A 16,818-nucleotide genomic window follows, 5' to 3' on the forward strand; every position below is an offset into this window, starting at 1 on the left:
TTGGCAAAATTTTCTCCCCTTCGTAAGAGACATTTACACGCATGAGGGAAGTCTCCATTTGTAAGCCTGTCCTCCTCTCTGGATGTGGAAGAGAAGGATGACTTTCAGCCCCTAGAAAGTCTTTATCAAGGGAGCCTGCAGCAGAAATCTGCATAACGACCATGCCTTGGTCCACTGTGCCTTTCCTGGTGACTTCCCATAACGGGCCTTCCCTTCCCTTTCCACATCTTTTGTCTTCAGCTGAAGATGTCATTGGAGGAGATGGCTTGGGCCACTTGGGGGAGTTCCTAAGTTTTCCTGGTCTCTCCCAGGTATACTGGAGGTATACATGTTGGGAAACTTCAGTTTGTTTTTCTCCTGCTAATCTGTCTTTGATTGCAGTGGCGGGGGGGGGGGGTGTGGGGGGGGTCTCAGACAAGAACCCAGAAGGGGAGAGGAAAAGGCACTTTTTCTCCCTATACTATCCTGGATACCCAAGAGGACAATACCTTCTTCCTTCCCTCATCCTTCTGTTGGGTGTCCCTAACCTCTTGTTTTTCTTGACTTCTTTTGTCATGAAGGAATAACCACTTTCACTCAATCGAGCTCCAGGTCACCCTTATCCCTGAACGTCAAGACGAAGACCCACTCCTGAAGGATGTTTGCCTGAGCCGCTGAGTCCTTGTGCCTTTTCCTTACTCTGAGCTCTAAGGCACTAACCAGTGTTCTGTTAGGTCTTAATCCTTGCTGGCCTCAGTCTTTGCTGTATCACATCGTGGAACCTTTCCTTGGGCTCCACCGCTGGTAAGTGTGATCTGCTGACTCAGCCCCTCTAAATGAATATATACTGTCCTCTGGATCAGGAAGAGGCACGGATATGAATACATCCTAGGGACTTTATAATCCCCTCATCCAAGGGAAGTTATATCTCTAAATGATCTTCAAGGGGAGCTTGGATGGCTCAGTCGTTTAAGCGTCCAACTCTTGATTTGGCTCAGGTCATGAGTTTGTGGTTCGTGAGATCGAGCCCTGCCTTGGGCTCAGTGCTGGCAATGGGGAGCCTGCTTGGAATTGTCTCTCTCTCTCTCTCTCTCTCTCTCTCTCTCTCTGTCCCTCTCTGACCCTGAAATAAATAAACATTAAAATGGTCTTCAAGATACTAATGGCAGAATATAATATGACATATATTATATTCGAATTTAATCTAAGGGAACACTATGGCCCGGAAGCCTGCCTGGCATTACCAGACATGTCAGGATATGACTCATATTACCCATGTAAAACTACCATGCAGACACAACAGGCAGGAATAAGAGGATATAAGGAGGCAGAAGGAGGGACGATTCTGGAAGCTGAGTGCCCGTCTTGACGGCAGGACCACCTTCTCTAATGAGAGGAGCCACCAGCTTTCCAGGGGGCGCTTGTTCCATTTTGCAGTGATGTGGAGGCCAAGGTCTTGGGTCTTGCTTGAGGAGTTTGGTTTTGCCTAAGTAGACAGGTCAGAGACCACCCTGTGTTCACCAACTCCTGCTTTCTGTTCTCCTTGGGCATACAGCGAGACTATATTTCCCAGTCTCCTTTGCAAATAAGGGACCACATGACCACATTATGGCAAATAGCATGTGGATGGAGCAGAGCTCCACTTCTAGGCCTGGCTCTTAAAAACCTTCTGCAGGAGCTTCCATGCAACCTTCTCCCATCTGTTGGCTGGATGCAGAGGAGGCTCTGGGAGATGATGGAGTTATAGATAGATGTATGGTGCTTGAATCATGCATGGCATGGGGGTGTTCGCCAACCACCCGCAGTGAAATCTATTGTGAATGAGAATAAGCTTTAATTGTGTTTGACATTTTTCTAAATCTCTGCATTGTTGCTACAGCCGTGAGTCTACTGAATAACTGGGAAGGCAGACTAACTGGGTTGTCTATAACCCGTAGTGGGGTGGGAAGAACAGTTCGATCACTGTGAAGAGACAAATGGAACCACAGGAATGGAGTATAACACACTGCAGAGCCCTCGGGTTGGTTGTCAGTTTATTTGGCTGAGACTTGAAACTTCTCAGGACAGAGAGATCAAGGGGAGAATAGAATGGTCCTCAGCCAGGGCAAGGGAATAACTCAACAGGTAGCCAGGCAGCACTCTTCTTAGACTACATAGGCATCCTCTAGCCCACATCAGTGGTGGGGCAGCTAGAGCCTAGAGGTTTAGCATGGATTTAAAGGGTTCTCTGGAAGAGAAAAGTCAGGTGGTTAAAAGTCAGGGAACACCCATTCCCAAACTTAACAACACCCCTGGCCCCGGTTAACGGGAAAAGGAATTTGTTCTGTAATTCAGGGGTTACCCACTTTTAAGCAATTTCTCCCAAGAAGTTTGCCAATTCATCACACAGGTGGAGACTGGGCCTCGTGGGCCTGCCTGAGACAAGGGGCCCACACAGAGGCCAGACTAAGGAGTCCATAATCGGGGCCTTGGACAAAGGAGGGATGAATAACTGATGGGTGACCTTTTGGGGGAACTGAATGAGAAGGGAGAAAAGTGGAGCCCTCCATGTTTGTGTCTTGATTTATTTTGCCCTGAATGTCAGCCTAGGTACAGAGATAGTAGGGCATTGACTTATGCTGCCTGTTTCTTTGTCCGGGATTTGGGTGACTTCCGTTCCAGGTCCCACCTTCTGAATGAGGGTGACCAGTAGTGAGGAAGCATATCTAGGCCCGACCTTGCCACTCCAAACAACTCACTCATTGTCCAAGCAGATGTTTCCACAGAAGGTCCAGCAGCATGTATGATTGGGAGATAAACACTCCTGTAATCTAGTGCACCTCTTCTCACAGTACTGTAACAGAGGCTGTATCCAGCACTGCTCGACCACTGTTCTTCCAACTGAAACTGAGACAATAGATGTTGGCAGATCCACCCACCCACAACTTAGAGAAGAAACCCTTCTCAAGCTTAACTATCCCCAAGCTCTGGAACCTGAGCTTGAAGTCACAAACAAAACATTTCTCTGCGTTTTAAGAAAATCCTTTTCTTGAGTTCTAGTTGTGTCTGTTCACAGGAGACCATTCTTGCACGCCATGCCTTCCCTCTCTCCCCACATCCCTACAGCACTGCAGGCATTCGGGTCCTCCCCAAGCTCCCTAAAGATAGGACCCAGGACAACCTCATCATCTAATGGCACCACTTCACCAAGTCTATTCTCATGGGACGTTGGATTTCAGGGCCTGCAATATACTGTAGCTCCAATTTCCACACCCAGTTTGCAGAATGGAAGACTGAGCTGGGGGAGAATAGGCACCTATATTTCCTCTTGTCTATTTGCTTCCTTGCTGGTACCACCTAAGCACTCAGCCTCTCCCCAGATTCCCAGTACCCTCCTTTTACTATCCCCATTTTATCCTCTGACCCCAAACTTAGACTCTAAGGATCCCTTATTAGTTTTTTCCAGTTTTCATATTCCAAGGAAATAATATTGCCCTTTTGGTATTCATCAAAGGCACAGAGATTCCGAAAAGAAGGGCTCAGAGGGAAGCTCTGTGTTGGTGCTTCCCCTACCTAAGGTAGTCTACCTTTGTCAAATATCATTTCCCACAAGCTTATGGAATGGACTTATGGACTGAACTATGTTCCCTTTCCATATACCCATGATTGTTGCTTTCAGAGATGAGAGGGGGAGCATGGAGGGGCACTTGATTGGCAACATCCAACCAAAATCTTTCTTGGGTGTCTCAGCTCTAAGGAGGGTTGGGATCCGGGAAAGGTGGTCCCTGAATCAGCTACACCAGACATCCCGGGCCTGGGCAGAGACCCCTCCTCCCTTGCCATACCACCTACAAAATGTCTTGTTCCTGAGGCCTCCCAGCACAGGCAGAGGCATCACAACCCCATAGATGATCACGTTGAGTAGGAGAACCCAGGGCTTCATGGTAGTAGTCTCTATGCGTGTTTGGGTTAAGTTCTGGTCTTCTCCCAATGCTGCCAGAGGTACAACAGGAATTAAGGAGAGTAGGATCAGAAAGAGAGAGAACATGCTTATGAATATTGGGTTATTCTTTCTCCTACTGTCCCTTTACACCCTCTGTCACCCAACAACATATCAAACTAGCCATTGGCTTCCCAAGGCTCCTTCCCCATCTCACATTACAGCCACTTCCTTTGCAAAATTTTTTCATTTAAAAGTGTATTGCGAGAGGGGCACCTGGGTGGCGCAGTCGGTTAAGCGTCTGACTTCAGCCAGGTCACGATCTCACGGTCTGTGAGTTCGAGCCCCGCGTCAGGCTCTGGGCTGATGGCTCAGAGCCTGGAGCCTGTTTCCGATTCTGTGTCTCCCTCTCTCTCTGCCCCTCCCCTGTTCATGCTCTGTCTCTCTCTGTTTCAAAAATAAATAAACGTTGAAAAAAAATTTTTTTTTAAAAATAAAAGTGCATTGCGAGAAAGAATGAAGTCTGGCCATTTGTAGCAACATGGATGGAACTAGAGGGCATTATGCTAAGTGAAATAAGTCAGGCAGAGAAAGACAGATACTATATGTTTTCACTCATATGTGGATCCTGAGAAACTTAACAAGACCATGGGGAAGGAAGGGGAAGGGGTAAAAAAAGTTACAGAGAGGGAGGGAGGCAAACTATAAGAGGCTCTTAAGTACTGAGAACAAACTGAGGGTTGTTGGGGGGTGGGGGAGAGGGCAAAGTGGGTGATGGGCATTGAGGAGGGCACCTGTTGGGATGAGCACTGGGCGTTGTACGGAAACCAATTCAACAATAAATTATATTTAATAAAAAATAAAAATGCATTGCGTTTTCTGATTAAAAATCGATAAATCTTCAGTTTGTATAACTAGTCAAACAACAAAAAATATAAGAAGGAAATAGATAGGCATTCGTAATTGCACCACCCAGAGATAACCAGTGTATGTGTATCCTTTTTGTTGCCCTCAATATTTTTATGAACCTGGATAATAGAACCCACCAAGTGTCCTGAATATTTTTTTTTTACTTCAGAACATATATAATAGGATAGTATAATGGAAGTGTTAGTCTAGACGCTATGACAGAGTGCCAGAGTGAACTCAAAATGAGTTACGAGAGATGGGTTACTCAGTAGGACTTGAGAAAGTTGACAGCCAAGAACGGGTCAGGGACCTCTTAAACGTTGATCTAATCAGATGACCCAAAGTTAAAGGAGTTGTAGAGAGGCCTTCAACGATTTTATTAGTACAAAGCTCTGCTCGGGAAGCAGGGAAGCTGTCTTCTAATTCCAAGTTGAGAGAAAAGGCTTTGTGGATACTACTCATAGAGCTTACTGTGTGTCCCAGAAGTTTGTAGGGATACCATAGATCTGAGTCATGATTGAGGCTCTAAAGGGTGAGGGATCTGGCCAGAATGGCCTTTAGTAGCAGAGAAGAGGGCTGCAGTTGGGGCACATCTAAATTGTAAATGGCCAGATAGTGTTTTGTGTCTGCAGCGAACCCTTGGAATCTCCCACGAAAAGGCGCCAGCAGCACAAAGCCAGCTTAGGATAGCATCTACTGTGTGAGAGCTGTCCTACTTCCTCCTGTTGGTTCTCCCTGCCTCTACTCTCTAGGAAGCAGAAAAGTTTTTTAGCCAGATGGGGGTGACAGAACAGAATCACAAAGAGCCCAAGCTAGAGCTTCTGAGGGAGGAGCGAGTTCACAGTTCTCAACAATTGGTGGAGTTGTGGTTCGTTACATGGACCTGCACATTTAACTATTAGGTTGAGATGTTTTGTGACTGAGCAGTCACACAAAAGGTGGGGCTCCTGCCTACATCTTCCAGGAAGAGAAAAGAAACAACTAGCCATACTGAATAAAGAATAGACACAAGGGAGACAAAATAATATGATCACATCACACAAGTCATGCCAACAAGCCAACTATAAATATCACGATCAATCCCCCAGAGATGGTTAAGGAAATCGTTAAGGAAAAAAGAGTGAAGCAGAAGATGAAATAGCCTGCTGACAACTGGCAGCTGAGGGGTGGGGGGAAGATAATTACCAGTCAATCTTCCCAGTGCTCTACTGTCTGCCCCCTTTAACCTTTATCTTCTGCTTTGCCGTCCTGAAACCAGAAAGGAAGGAAAACAAAAGAGCCCAAGGAAAGGTCAAAATTCTAATGTTATGATTGCATCGTCACAGGTAATGATTGTTCCTGTCCCTGAAGGTCTTTATATTTGCTCAGAAGTTTTCAACCAAGCAGAAGAGACTCCTCTGCCCTGTCCAGTATGGTGGCCCTTCCCATATGTGACTATTTTAAGTCAACTTAAAATTCAGCTTCCAGTCCTTTCAAGCATTCCATAGCCACACGTAGCTAGTGGCTATTACATTGGGCAGCTCAAACATCAAACATTTCTATCATCACATAAAATGCTACTGAAAAACGCTGCTCTGGACGAATCAACCAAAATGCCTCTGCTCAAAAGCAAGTGTAAGTCATACAGATCATTTAAAAGGTGCGAAATGCTTCCAAGGGGCCTTTGGAAACTTACTCTCCTTTCAGAATAAGTGAAATTTGGAAGCCGGAAAAATGCAAGTTTTAGGCATGTGAATCTTTGGCACGCTGACTTTGAGCAGGTTGGATTTAGGAGACCTGAAGGGAAGAGGAGAGAAGGAGATTGTGGGGAGAAACAAAGGAGAGCAGCTTTAAATGTAAAAGATCAGATGCCGGGGGGGCTTCCACTCTTAGGTGCTTACATCTGCGCTCCCACATTCTCCATTCAGAAACTGTGTCCCTGCCAGCCTGCCTCAGCACGGCTTGATGAAGGAAAACTGCCAAGTGAAGGCATTGGGGCTCATTTGCCATGGGGCAGTGTTTACCAGAGGATACAACCTGACTGGTGAAGCTCCAGGGCAAAGGCAAACTCTCTTCGAGCACGACAGGTTTCCAGAAATCCTATAAATCACTCACGTTGTTTGCACAAGCACGCCAGCTCAAGGTGGCAGGGTGTCCGATTCCTGAGCCTGGCTCAGACTGTTTCTGTGGTCCTCTGAGGGCATCGGCACACGGCAAGAGAGACACGCGATGCCGACGCTCCGTCCTCCACTTACAGGTGGGGATCTGAGGTAGGAGGTAGCTGGGTGAAGGTGAGCACGCACCGGGGTAGAGCTGGGGTCCTGGAAACTGCCTTTTGCACAAAGAAGGAGGAAGACTGGTGCACAGTAAATCCAAAGCCAGGGGTTCCATGCAGCTATTTATTTGTATCTAAAAATTGCACTCTCGGGGCGCCTGGGTGGCGCAGTCGGTTAAGCGTCCGACTTCAGCCAGGTCACGATCTCGCGGTCCGTGAGTTCGAGCCCCGCGTCGGGCTCTGGGCTGATGGCTCAGAGCCTGGAGCCTGTTTCCGATTCTGTGTCTCCCTCTCTCTCTGCCCCTCCCCCGTTCATGCTCTGTCTCTCTCTGTCCCAAAAATAAATAAACGTTAAAAAAAAAAAATAGCACTCTCCACCTAAGTTGTCCAGAACTTTGAGATCTGTTCATTGACAAGGCCTTGCCCTTAGTCCAGTTTTCTGCGTTCCTTACTTGCCCTCAAAGGGTGTTGAGGATCCTGGGGGTGTCCTATCCCCTTCTTCGCACACCTCAGGTGCCCTCACTGAGCCAGAGAAGAGAAATAGAATCACGCCCAGGCTGGGCACTACTCACATAGAGAATTCTGGGCGACTCTTTGGGCATGTTTTGAGACAGAGTGTAGGGTGATGACAAGGCCCCTGGGCATCACGAAGACCCAGAACTACTGCTCCCCTCAGAATTCAGGGTCCTCGGCTTTCCAGATAATGTTTAAGAGGAGAAAGTGTTGGATTTAGTTAGAGTCAGCGATACGGGTGTCTTGTTTCACGTCTGCCCCTTTTATTTGTGTGACCTCAGACAGGTATGTCACCTCTCTCCCAATTTTCTTATTGGAACACCAGAGACAACAATCCCCATCTCACAGAAATGGTGTCGACAGCACCTGGGCCGGGAACTCCTCCAAGAAGCCACAAATAAAATGTCATGCGTCAAGACCCTTACCCCCACCTACCTCTGAAGGTGTCTGAGGTGAGTGTCTGCAGTAACTGGCTGAAAGCTCTTTTATGTGACCACTTCCACCCGGGGAGTGGGAGGGGAGGTAGTGGCTTGGAATGGGGGGCAGAGGAGCAGAAAAACAAAGTTCAAAGGCCCGGAACTTAACGGTGATTGGGCTGTGGCAGATCTGTAAGTTCTACCCAGGAACTACACGGTGGCCGTATCACAGACTCTTTCCTCTGATATTCTCCCATTCCAAAGTATCGGATTTTCTTTGATGTGAGCAGCACCTCCTGTAAGCTGGGAGGAACGCTGTGTACCCGAGTCAGCTCTGGCCACCTAAGCAGACCCAAGTCTAGACTCTTTCTGTGGCGCATCTGATTCTACCCAAAGGCGGGGAGTGAAGGGCAGTTTGTACAACTTGCTTTGTGCTAATAAGGTCCCACCTCCTCTGTATTGATTCTCTTTTGCTATTGCAGGCATCACACTGTCTCCCACCAAATGCCCTGGGGGTCGTATGTGGATACAAAGAGACTGTGTAGGAAGGACTTTAGGAAAGACAGATGACCACCCAGCAAATGAGGGAAGGGAAGTGACGGAATCTATCACGAATCTTGGCAGTTTGTGAGGTGAGGGGCGGGGGGGTCTGCTCACCAAATATCAGAGAGGAGCAGTATATTGGGCACTCGTACCCGTGACTTGGAGCTGATTAGACAAAAGAGGAGAGTCAGGTGGGCAGGTCGGGCCAGGGCTCCCGAGGAGCAGACCTCCTTCTTGCAAACTCTGTCTCCAGGAATATTTCCTACACTGTCTGGAGACACCCATATACAAGCCATGTGCCCCAGGATGTGTCGGGTGCATCGAGCAGTGGGATTCCGGGGACTTGGCTGAGGAGGGTGGACTGTATAGAGACAAAGGGCAGAATTTGGGGACCTGGGTACAAATGTGTGGGAGCAAACTGAAGGGAACTTTGAGGGGGACTGCAAATGGTGCCAAACCTAAAGCTACTGAATTATGGATTCCCAAGGCCTTGCTTTCTATGGTAGGTAAACGATGTTCTGTACAGGGCAATCACAGCCCTGCCCTGGGTCTGGCCCAGGTGTTAGGGGCCCTTCGGGGTCTGTCTGAGGAGCACCGTCGCTGAGAGTGCCAAGGAGCTTCCTCCCAGGATTCTTGCCACTCTTGGTTCCGGATCACGCAGACGGGTGTGCAAAAAAGCTGTGTAGGATTTAGGAAAACAGCAGGCTCTGGCTGTCACTATCCGTATATTTTATACACACAGGCACACACACTCACGGTGGATATACACACACATATATAAACACACACACATTTTTACACACATATATAAACACCCCTCATATACATACACACATGCACACACAGACGTACAAACACACATATGTCTACACACACCCATATGGGCACAGATGTATGTATAGGTACATACACGTTATTATGTATGTATACATATTATTATACGACTATATATACACATATGCACACATATATTACGCCTGTACATAATACTTGCTCATGTATTTCTGATCCATAGTGCGCCTATGTTTTCTTCCACGGCTGCAAGGTTGTGTCGTTGGTGCCTGCTCTCATAGTCCCCGTTCCCGAGCTCTCCGTATATCCTAGAAATCGATTACTCCACATGCATTTGCATTTTCAAATGGATATATAGTTGACATATAACATTATGTTAGTTTCAGGTATACAGAATAATGATTCAAAATTGGTGTCGTGAAATGATCATCACAATAAATCTAGCTAACAGTCATCACCACACTATTACACATTTGTTTTCCTTGTGATGAGAGCTTTTAAGAGCTAGTCTCTTAGGAACTTTTCAGTACTGCTACACAGTATTGTTAACCACGGTCACCGTGCTGCACAGTACATCCCCAGGACTTACTCATTTCATGACTGGAAGTTTGTGCCTTTTGAACACATTTTGTTCACACCCTACCTTCCACCTCTGACAACCACCGAATTCTTCTTCGCACGCGTGAGTTTGGGCTGTCTTTGTTTTCTACTCACATATAAGTGAGATCATACAGCGTTTGCATTTTTTTTTTTCAACGTTTATTTATTTTGGGGACAGAGAGAGACAGAGCATGAATGGGGGAGGGGCAGAGAGAGAGGGAGACACAGAATCGGAAACAGGCTCCAGGCTCTGAGCCATCAGCCCAGAGCCCGACGCGGGGCTCGAACTCACGGATCGCGAGATCGTGACCTGGCTGAAGTCGGACGCTTAACAGACTGCGCCACCCAGGCGCCCCAGCATTTGCATTTTTAAAGGGATCCAGTCTCCAAAGACAAAAATGGCTGCTCGTGGAAATGTAAGCATCACTTAGGAATTCTTTTTGGATAGGAATCCTTTTTGGATAGTTGGCCTCAGGGTAAAGGGTGAGGGTTGAGTGTCTTGGGCTAAAACTATCCCACCCAGGAAATGTTGAAAGAGGACACAGTTTGTGGAGATCTTCCCGCAGCCACTAGGATGAACAAGTAGAGAAGAGGAGGCCGGTGAGAAAGGAAAGGCCGAGGGGCTCCCCCTCAGGGAGTAGGTCGTGGAGCCTATCGACAGGAAGGAATAAGTTGAAGGACAAGGTAGAGTAATTGACCCTCAACCTCATAGGATGAGAAAAGGTCCCTGGAGCAGACTTCACCTCCTCCCTCCAGAAAATCAGAACAAATTCCCCCACATTGTCTGTTCTTTAAGAGAGTAGACATAGTTCATTTGAAATGGCTGTTTTGGGGTTCCTGTACGTCTACTCCTGGCTATGCCTCCAATCCACGTGGAGTCAGCGGATCTGCTCGCATAAGCATGAGAGTCCCACTGACTCCTGGACCAAAAGGTTTTTCTTCTAAGAGTCCAATTCCAGTATAAACTAAGAGGTAAGAGACTTCTTTTGGTCCTTGTTTGTGCGGGGCTTGCTATGTGTGGTTGGGAAGGGAGAATGGAGAGAAGACTAATGTTACATTGAGCACTTGCTGTGTTCCAGGTAGTATGAAGGTGCTTATAGATGCCATTTTATTTCATCCTCACAGCGGAGGTGCCAAGAAATAATGAGTAAACGAAGTCTATAAAGGTCATCGGATAGTCCCAGTATTACAAAGCTGGCAAATATTGGAATCAGGATTCCACTCCTCATCTGCTTTAGCACAAGCACAAAACCTAAGGACATTCCCCTGCTACTCAATTTTTTATAGCCAATAGAGGGCTGATTCCCCACAATATCTCCTGATTTATGCTGTGGTGCCTTTCAAAGTTTGAGGAAATTGACAGTCATCCTCTGTTCAGTTCAACATGATGCAAACATGTTTAGTTACAAATCTCATTCTCCTTCTCTCTGTTTGTGTCTCCAAGTATGTGTGTGTCTATACAGGTAAACATGTATATATGTGTGCATTTATTTATTTATACTTGAAATAACTTAACTCTTACACCCATAAATTCTACCTCTCTTATATTAGTCTAAAAACTAAAAGGTTTATGGTTGAAAATGCCCAACATAATATTGTCTAGATAATCAGTAATTAGAACAAGGCAAATGCTTGACAATAGACAAGTTTTTAAAATTTTTCAATGTTTATTTATTTTTGAGAGAAAGACACAGAGCAGGAACAAGGAAGGGGCAGAGAGAGGGAGACAAAGGATCCAAAGCAGGATCCAGGTTTTGAGCTGTCAGCGCAGAGCCCGACCTGGGGCTCGAACCCACAAAACTGTAAGTTCATGACCTACACTGAAGTCGGACACTTAACCAACTGAGCCACCCAGGCACCCTGACAATAGATATTTATCTTAAGTTAGACATGTGTAATTATGGAAAACCACACTGGGGAATGTTTTCCTGATTAGATGAGGGTGGGACCAGATGGGTAACAAAAGGTCAGTTGTTCTAAATGTGAGAAAACAATAGATACTTTATGTTAAATATGCAAAAAATAGAATGGTAATGCAAACAGGCACAGGTTAATTCTCTGCAGTTAGATTATGACAATTCTTAAAAATTATACCTTCTTCCCTCTTTCTGTGAATCATCTTATCATTAGAAAGTAGGAAATATTGTTTGCAAAGGAGAGAGTAAATCACGTAAGAGGAGGAGTCATCTGAAGAGTCTAAGTCCCAGAGAACAGGCCATGGTAAGGGCAGGCAAAGAGGAGGAGGGTAAAGCCTCCTTGTTTGGCCAGTGGAAGCAGGGAGGAGCCCAGGACAAGCACCCAGAGACTCCCAAACTGAGAGCTGTCCACTCCGGCCAGAGTCATGCCAACCCAGGCTCTCCTGCCCACCCTGCTCCTCTCTGTGTTGCTGCCGCTGCTACAGGTCCAGGGAGGGCACCGTACACTGAACAGGATGCAGAGTAGGTGATGGACTAAGGGGGTGGGGAGGGAAAGGGGCCAGGAGAGGCTGTGTCCCGTCTGGGGAGGACCTGGAAATTGGAACCTTAAATCACACCCTACTCTGACCACAGCACTATGAAGATTCTGGGTCTTTCCAAACGATAGCCCTCTGGCCCCTTTACCCAGCACCGGGAACACTGATGGGGGTGGAGGGGGAAACTTTGTCTTTTGATTCTCCATTCGAAGTACCCAGACACAAATGGTACACAGAGCAGTGTACCCTCATCAGGGCTGAGAATCACTTGGGGACACCGAACCACTGTTCTTGGATTTCTGCCCATATGTGACCTGTAAGCATCCAGAGATATCGATGGGGGTGGGTACAGAATGAAAGGGCCCTGGGAAAGTAAGTTTTGGAGTGTCCAGGGTCAAGTCAAAGTTCTCATCAGAGGGACCAGGATGATGGCAGTGGAAGGGAAATAGTGCAAGTGGTATTTTCTGGGAAGGGGCAGGGGTCCTGGACACAGTGACAGGCACAGGAGAGGGGGGGAAGGTGACAGGTCATCTTCCTCTCTGGACCCTGCAAATTCTGGGGAGTGAGTGGCTCTGCAGGATGTCTCAGACTTTGCTGAGTTTCTTATAGTGTAGATTCTATGGGGGTGACTTCACCAAGACCATGACTAACTTGGGAGACACGTTCCTGGCTGCAGAGAATGCAGAGGGCCCAGGAAGGCCGGGCATTGAGATCTGTTGGCTAGAGTGGAGGGATATAGGATTTAAGATACTACCAATCACCAGGATTGGGTGTAAAGGGCAGAAAGTGAGTGCCTTGAAAAGTCCAAGAGCTTCATAAATGGGACCTGGGTACTGGGGTCTTTGGGGAGGCTTTAAGCTTGAGACACAGGATCTCTAGGGGTCTGGTTCCACTGACTCTGCTCCTGCTCTGTTTCAGAAATAGAGCAGTTCAATGAAGTCAAGGTTTGTGAAAAGCACACCAACATATATATGTGCAGACGTCCATGTGAATATCACCAAGATTGTCAAGCAAATAACATATGCTGTTCAACCTTCTGTGGGAATGTCTGCATGGCACTCTAGGGAGTGGGTGAGGGGGATGGGCTGTGCACCCTGCTCCCCTAACCCTCTAGGCAGACCAACACCAGGACCGCAGATCCCTGGCACCAGGATGTCAAGAGGAATGCACCCTCCCTCCTGTCTGAACCGCCTGTTCCTGTCAAATAAACCAGCACAAATGTTCACAGACCTGCCTGTTTTACTCCCTGTGCCTGTAAGCATTGAGGACCCAGTGCAGACCCTTTCTCTGAGTCCGGGGCTCTGATCTCTCTCCCCTTGTCATGCTTCTCTATTTTCTCTCCCATCGGCCCCTGCTCCCCTGCAGGCCCCTGAGGCCCAGCCTCATTGTTGATCTGCTCACTGAAACAGTCCTGCCAGGGAGAAACTGCTCATTTATGGTATCTCCCAGTGCTAACCAGAACACTCCTCAGCCTGGAGTCAGAAGGGCCAAGTTAAACATGAGGTAGATGGGGCTACACTCTGAGGCACAGAGTAGGAGACCCCAAGGGGGCCGCCTCTTAAATTTAATCTACCTCCATTCTGTTCTCCCCATTCTGTTCCCTTAGGGGGAGCCCCTCGGCCTTTCCTTTCTCACCGGCCTCCTCTTCTCTACTTGTTCATCCTAGTGGCTGCGGGAAGATCTCCACAAACTGTGTCCTCTTTCAACATTTCCTGGGTGGGATAGTTTTAGCCCAAGACACTCAACCCTCACCCTTTACCATGAGGCCAACTATCCAAAAAGGATTCCTATCCAAAAAGAATTCCTAAGTGATGCTTACATTTCCACGAGCAGCCATTTTTGTCTTTGGAGACTGGATCCCTTTAAAAATGCAAACGCTGTATGATCTCACTTATATGTGAGTAGAAAACAAAGACAGCCCAAACTCACGCGTGCGAAGAAGAATTCGGTGGTTGTCAGAGGTGGAAGGTAGGGTGTGAACAAAATGTGTTCAAAAGGCACAAACTTCCAGTCATGAAATGAGTAAGTCCTGGGGATGTACTGTGCAGCACGGTGACCGTGGTTAACAATACTGTGTAGCAGTACTGAAAAGTTCCTAAGAGACTAGCTCTTAAAAGCTCTCATCACAAGGAAAACAAATGTGTAATAGTGTGGTGATGACTGTTAGCTAGATTTATTGTGATGATCATTTCACTACACCAATTTTGAATCATTATTCTGTATACCTGAAACTAACATAATGTTATATGTCAACTATATATCCATTTGAAAATGCAAATGCATGTGGAGTAATCGATTTCTAGGATATACGGAGAGCTCGGGAACGGAGACTATGAGAGCAGGCACCAACGACACAACCTTGCAGCCGTGGAAGAAAACATAGGCGCACTATGGATCAGAAATACATGAGCAAGTATTATGTACAGGCGTAATATATGTGTGCATATGTGTATATATAGTCGTATAATAATATGTATACATACATAATAACGTGTATGTACCTATACATACATCTGTGCCCATATGGGTGTGTGTAGACATATGTGTGTTTGTACGTCTGTGTGTGCATGTGTGTATGTATATGAGGGGTGTTTATATATGTGTGTAAAAATGTGTGTGTGTTTATATATGTGTGTGTATATCCACCGTGAGTGTGTGTGCCTGTGTGTATAAAATATACGGATAGTGACAGCCAGAGCCTGCTGTTTTCCTAAATCCTACACAGCTTTTTTGCACACCCGTCTGCGTGATCCGGAACCAAGAGTGGCAAGAATCCTGGGAGGAAGCTCCTTGGCACTCTCAGCGACGGTGCTCCTCAGACAGACCCCGAAGGGCCCCTAACACCTGGGCCAGACCCAGGGCAGGGCTGTGATTGCCCTGTACAGAACATCGTTTACCTACCATAGAAAGCAAGGCCTTGGGAATCCATAATTCAGTAGCTTTAGGTTTGGCACCATTTGCAGTCCCCCTCAAAGTTCCCTTCAGTTTGCTCCCACACATTTGTACCCAGGTCCCCAAATTCTGCCCTTTGTCTCTATACAGTCCACCCTCCTCAGCCAAGTCCCCGGAATCCCACTGCTCGATGCACCCGACACATCCTGGGGCACATGGCTTGTATATGGGTGTCTCCAGACAGTGTAGGAAATATTCCTGGAGACAGAGTTTGCAAGAAGGAGGTCTGCTCCTCGGGAGCCCTGGCCCGACCTGCCCACCTGACTCTCCTCTTTTGTCTAATCAGCTCCAAGTCACGGGTACGAGTGCCCAATATACTGCTCCTCTCTGATATTTGGTGAGCAGACCCCCCCGCCCCTCACCTCACAAACTGCCAAGATTCGTGATAGATTCCGTCACTTCCCTTCCCTCATTTGCTGGGTGGTCATCTGTCTTTCCTAAAGTCCTTCCTACACAGTCTCTTTGTATCCACATACGACCCCCAGGGCATTTGGTGGGAGACAGTGTGATGCCTGCAATAGCAAAAGAGAATCAATACAGAGGAGGGTGGGACCTTATTAGCACAAAGCAAGTTGTACAAACTGCCCTTCACTCCCCGCCTTTGGGTAGAATCAGATGCGCCACAGAAAGAGTCTAGACTTGGGTCTGCTTAGGTGGCCAGAGCTGACTCGGGTACACAGCGTTCCTCCCAGCTTACAGGAGGTGCTGCTCACATCAAAGAAAATCCGATACTTTGGAATGGGAGAATATCAGAGGAAAGAGTCTGTGATACGGCCACCGTGTAGTTCCTGGGTAGAACTTACAGATCTGCCACAGCCCAATCACCGTTAAGTTCCGGGCCTTTGAACTTTGTTTTTCTGCTCCTCTGCCCCCCATTCCAAGCCACTACCTCCCCTCCCGCTCCCCGGGTGGAAGTGGTCACATAAAAGAGCTTTCAGCCAGTTACTGCAGACACTCACCTCAGACACCTTCAGAGGTAGGTGGGGGTAAGGGTCTTGACGCATGACATTTTATTTGTGGCTTCTTGGAGGAGTTCCCGGCCCAGGTGCTGTCGACACCATTTCTGTGAGATGGGGATTGTTGTCTCTGGTGTTCCAATAAGAAAATTGGGAGAGAGGTGACATACCTGTCTGAGGTCACACAAATAAAAGGGGCAGACGTGAAACAAGACACCCGTATCGCTGACTCTAACTAAATCTAACACTTTCTCCTCTTAAACATTATCTGGAAAGCCGAGGACCCTGAATTCTGAGGGGAGCAGTAGTTCTGGGTCTTCGTGATGCCCAGGGGCCTTGTCATCACCCTACACTCTGTCTCAAAACATGCCCAAAGAGTCGCCCAGAATTCTCTATGTGAGTAGTGCCCAGCCTGGGCGTGATTCTATTTCTCTTCTCTGGCTCAGTGAGGGCACCTGAGGTGTGCGAAGAAGGGGATAGGACACCCCCAGGATCCTCAACACCCTTTGAGGGCAAGTAAGGAACGCAGAAAA

General features: G+C 47.3%; 2 protein-coding genes across 2 annotated transcripts; one reads left to right on the forward strand and one right to left on the reverse strand.

Moving 5' to 3' along the window:
• Positions 1–1,995: 1,995 nt before the first annotated feature.
• On the reverse strand, positions 1,996–4,161 carry WFDC9 (WAP four-disulfide core domain 9). Its single transcript, XM_086702331.1, has 2 exons — positions 3,811–4,161; positions 1,996–2,865 (listed from the first exon to the last, which is right to left on the reverse strand). Exons 1-2 carry the CDS (start codon positions 4,004–4,006, stop codon positions 2,714–2,716), a joined length of 348 nt encoding a protein of 115 aa, XP_086558457.1. The 5' UTR covers positions 4,007–4,161; the 3' UTR covers positions 1,996–2,713.
• Positions 4,162–10,886: 6,725 nt separating this feature from the next.
• WFDC10A (WAP four-disulfide core domain 10A) lies at positions 10,887–13,960 on the forward strand. The gene is made up of 2 exons (XM_025932824.2): positions 10,887–12,363; positions 13,296–13,960. The coding sequence occupies exons 1-2, from the start codon at positions 12,267–12,269 to the stop codon at positions 13,439–13,441; spliced, it is 243 nt and encodes an 80-aa protein (XP_025788609.1). The 5' UTR covers positions 10,887–12,266; the 3' UTR covers positions 13,442–13,960.
• The last annotated feature ends 2,858 nt before the right edge of the window (positions 13,961–16,818 follow it).

This window comes from Puma concolor, chromosome A3 (genome assembly GCF_028749965.1).
Source record: "Puma concolor isolate L17-30 chromosome A3, mPumCon1.1.hap2, whole genome shotgun sequence".
NCBI classification, from domain to species: domain Eukaryota; kingdom Metazoa; phylum Chordata; class Mammalia; order Carnivora; family Felidae; genus Puma; species Puma concolor.

What these genes read in the sequence shown, in the direction of transcription:
- WFDC9 (XM_086702331.1), bottom strand. Translation starts at nt 4,006, where the DNA reads ATGTTCTCTCTCTTTCTGATCCTACTCTCCTTAATTCCTGTTGTACCT. An exon ending in CCTCAGGAACAAGACATTTT is followed by an intron (nt 2,866 to 3,810) that starts GTAGGTGGTATG and finishes CTATTGTCTCAG; the next exon opens with TTTCAGTTGGAAGAACAGTG.
- WFDC10A (XM_025932824.2), top strand. Translation starts at nt 12,267, where the DNA reads ATGCCAACCCAGGCTCTCCTGCCCACCCTGCTCCTCTCTGTGTTGCTG. An exon ending in TACACTGAACAGGATGCAGA is followed by an intron (nt 12,364 to 13,295) that starts GTAGGTGATGGA and finishes GCTCTGTTTCAG; the next exon opens with AAATAGAGCAGTTCAATGAA.